We start from the raw sequence: 3,285 nt of genomic DNA on the forward strand, positions 1-3,285 counted from the left end.
TTTTTTTTTTTTTTTTTTTTTTTTTTTTAATTGATATTATCTCTTTTGAGTTTGTATGGATGACTCACCTGCTGCAGGTTAAATCCTCTTACGGGTACAAATAAAGGAACCTGATATCACACTGTGCCCTTTTATGAAAGTGCGGAGCGTTTTCAGCATCGCTATCTTGGTGTTTGAAACCAGGCGCGACAGGGCTAGCTCTGGCAGTGAATCCGAGGGACGTGCTCATTGGCTAACAAGCTATCAATCATAACTCTTGGTTTATAAACTCTGACTCTAATAATAATCATAATTAACTAAATGACCATCACGCTTTATTTAGTATGATCTCAAACTCCTCAGGATCGTGTTTACTGACGTCACAGAGAGAGAGGCAGCTGAGGCTCATTTCAACATCGACTTCAGCGCCACCAAAGTCTGTTGGGGACCAGAAGAGTCTCCCCCTGGTGGCCATTAAAAAGAATGCTGTTTTAAGGCACTTCTGCACTGGCTTCACTTTTCAGACCTGGAGGGCGACATTCATCTTTTATACTGTCTGTTTCCGGGAGAGGTTCTTACCTCTCTGTGACTGGATCTCTACCCAGCACCTGCAGAAGGTGGAGAGTTGCATTCAACTATGCTGAGGCTGCAAAGCAGACCAAGGACCACCATCTGTAGTCAAACTGCAGTCAGCCCACAGGATGGAGAGCTGACTGGAAATGGAGCTGAATATTAGACCTGTTATCTCTTGTCCCAGAGAGCAAACACATATACATCCTCCATCTCTCTCCTCTTCCATCATCTCAAATACAGTCTTAGGGAAACACTGGATCTTTACTGTCTGTGCATGTATAGTAGCTATATGCACTAAAAGTGGCCTTTAATTTGGAGAATGCACACAGTAAAGCTTTCTTCCTGCCGTGGGCTGGCTCTGCTCAGATCTGCAGTACACAAACATACTGTTTTTAATCCATTCTACACCAGATATAAGACCCTGAGAGGCTAACTTTGTGGAGCCATGTGTACATTTGTCTCTACATACAGTTAGTGGTCTTCCTGGGCGTGTGCTCTGGTTTATCCCACCTCTATCATTTGGCTGCCGTCCCGTTAGTCTGCCTCTGTGGTTTGTTTGGCTTTGAACCCTCAGAAGAGACTTGTAGTTAATCGGGGAGTGATTTTACTCTGTATTTACATTATGATGTTTGACCGAGTGCTCCGGGTAACGCCCCGCTTTACGTTCATCCACACCTGGCAGCTGTCCTGACCACATCCGCCTGCTGTTTTCCAGAGACACACTGCAATAAAATACACAGTATAAAAAGATTCAAACCTGGATTAAATTATAATACGGTTAGAAGTGGATTAATTGAGCCTGTAAATAAGAAGATGAGGATAAGTATTAACTTTACAGGGGCCGTGATGGTTCCTGTACAGCTGCCTGTAGGTCCGATTTTATGAGTAATCAGTTACAGAGTTTTGAGTGTATGTAATGCCTCTAAGGAAGAAAATTAGTTTATCAACAATGATTTGTCTCATCTTTGCTGTTCCAGGAGTTGACCAGCGACCCCCATCTGTTTGTGGATGGCATCAGCGCTCATGACCTGCACCAAGGTCAGCTGGGAAACTGCTGGTTCGTAGCCGCCTGCTCCAGTCTGGCCTCCAGAGAAGCTCTATGGCAGAAGGTGAGAGAAGGAAGAACAAAAGCTGCTCTCATTCCAGAGATTTTTATAGACGTGGTGGGAAAGGCTTTATAGGAGAGAGAAGGCATTGGTCCCACACTCCTGTGGCATCCAACTCCCAGGATACAATGCAGCCGTGGCTGTTGTGAGGCACACGGGGGCTTTTCTAGAGGGCTCTTAAATAAAGGCCTAAACTGTTGCAACAACAAATAATAATAATCCAGAAGTCTGACATTTATTAATCCAAAGGGGAAATTTCATTTGTTAAAGGTGCTCAAGTGTGAGTGTGAAATATAGAAAAATATAAACTGCAGTATGTGCGAAACTAAACGGTGAGGTGGATCCAGGTGTTACAGGTAGGAAGCACGAGCACTGTGAAGACAGCATGCTCCTTTCTGACGCCATCCTCAGTCATAAAATGATGTTTCAGCTCTTATTTCCAGTCAGGTTGATTTTAATGAAGTTTATACAGCAAAACTCACGAAACAGCAGCTGCAGAATATTAATATTTATTTTAAACACGTTAGATACGAGGCCTGACATGGGATAAAAACATGCAGTTTTAAGTGTCCTGTATCATTAATGCACTTCTACAATTTGTAGCATATCAGAGTATTTTAAAATAGATTGAAAATTCAGAATTGTGAAGGAAAAAATGTTCTTGGTGATTAAGTAAATGCTATATATAAAAAAATAAAAAATAAAGTAAAAGTAAATAATTAAACATTCATTATTGTAATGTATAATAAAAATAGAGGGAAGAGGGAGACAATGAAAATAACTGAATTAAATTTATCTCGATAGTTTATAACTTAGATTATTTTTTTCATGTTATCTGAGCTGAACTGAGAGAAGGGGGCTCTAGTGTGTGTGTGTGTGTGTGTGTGTGTGTGTGTGTTGGTAGGTGTGGAGAAGCTTGTAAGATTATTGTGAGTGGGTGTGTTGCCTTTAGTTGTGTTTAAGCAGCACTTTGTGTAATCTGAGTGATTTTTCTTATCGATTAGCTGCTAATGGAAGTTCTCTGAAACTGAAACCTCCACACCAGCCATGAACTGAGTCTTGAAGAGGAAAGAGCTGACAAGACTAGGGCTGTTCCTGCTGACTAACATGCTCATCATTTAAACTGGAGAAAATCATCTGGCTTAACGCAGGTCTAAAAGTGAGACAATGATTTCTCCCTTTGGGCATTAAACTAATCGGATACTTTTCAAAGATTTGATCTAATACGCCCAATCTCGAACCATCTTGTGATAAAGATTCCTTCCAGAAATATTCCAGGATGCAGATCTGGATCAAACCCCATCTTTGGTAATGCTCACATGCAGGTCCATCCATAACTGTTGGAGCTTCCTGCTAATAAATGCCAAACAAATCCAACTGCATGCAGCCTTTGGTGTCGGAGGTCACCGATGGAAGTAACATCTGTTGTCCATAAGATGGCGGTATAAACTGATGAACAGATTTGCTGTGGGTTGCAGACAAAATGACTTAGCCACATGCTTAAAATCCGAAATGTTGTCCTAAATATTGAGATATAAAGTGTGTTTACTTTCTGCTGCTTCAAGGGAAAGATCACCGTTGTTCTAGAAGTATTTAATTAGGCTGCTTTTATTCTTTTTACCATTAA

The 3,285-nt window shown here is 41.1% G+C and overlaps 1 protein-coding gene across 1 annotated transcript in view; it reads left to right on the top strand.

Moving 5' to 3' along the window:
- Window positions 1-3,285, top strand: part of capn5a (calpain 5a) — a 24,181-nt gene that overhangs the window by 8,156 nt on the left and 12,740 nt on the right. The window contains exon 2 of the mRNA XM_005744960.1: window positions 1,530-1,661. Coding sequence (XP_005745017.1) covers window positions 1,530-1,661 — 132 coding nt within the window. The remainder of the gene's footprint in view (window positions 1-1,529; window positions 1,662-3,285) is intronic.

Source organism: Pundamilia nyererei, unplaced genomic scaffold (genome assembly GCF_000239375.1).
Source record: "Pundamilia nyererei isolate P.nyererei 1_Seehausen unplaced genomic scaffold, PunNye1.0 scaffold00152, whole genome shotgun sequence".
NCBI lineage: Eukaryota > Metazoa > Chordata > Actinopteri > Cichliformes > Cichlidae > Pundamilia > Pundamilia nyererei.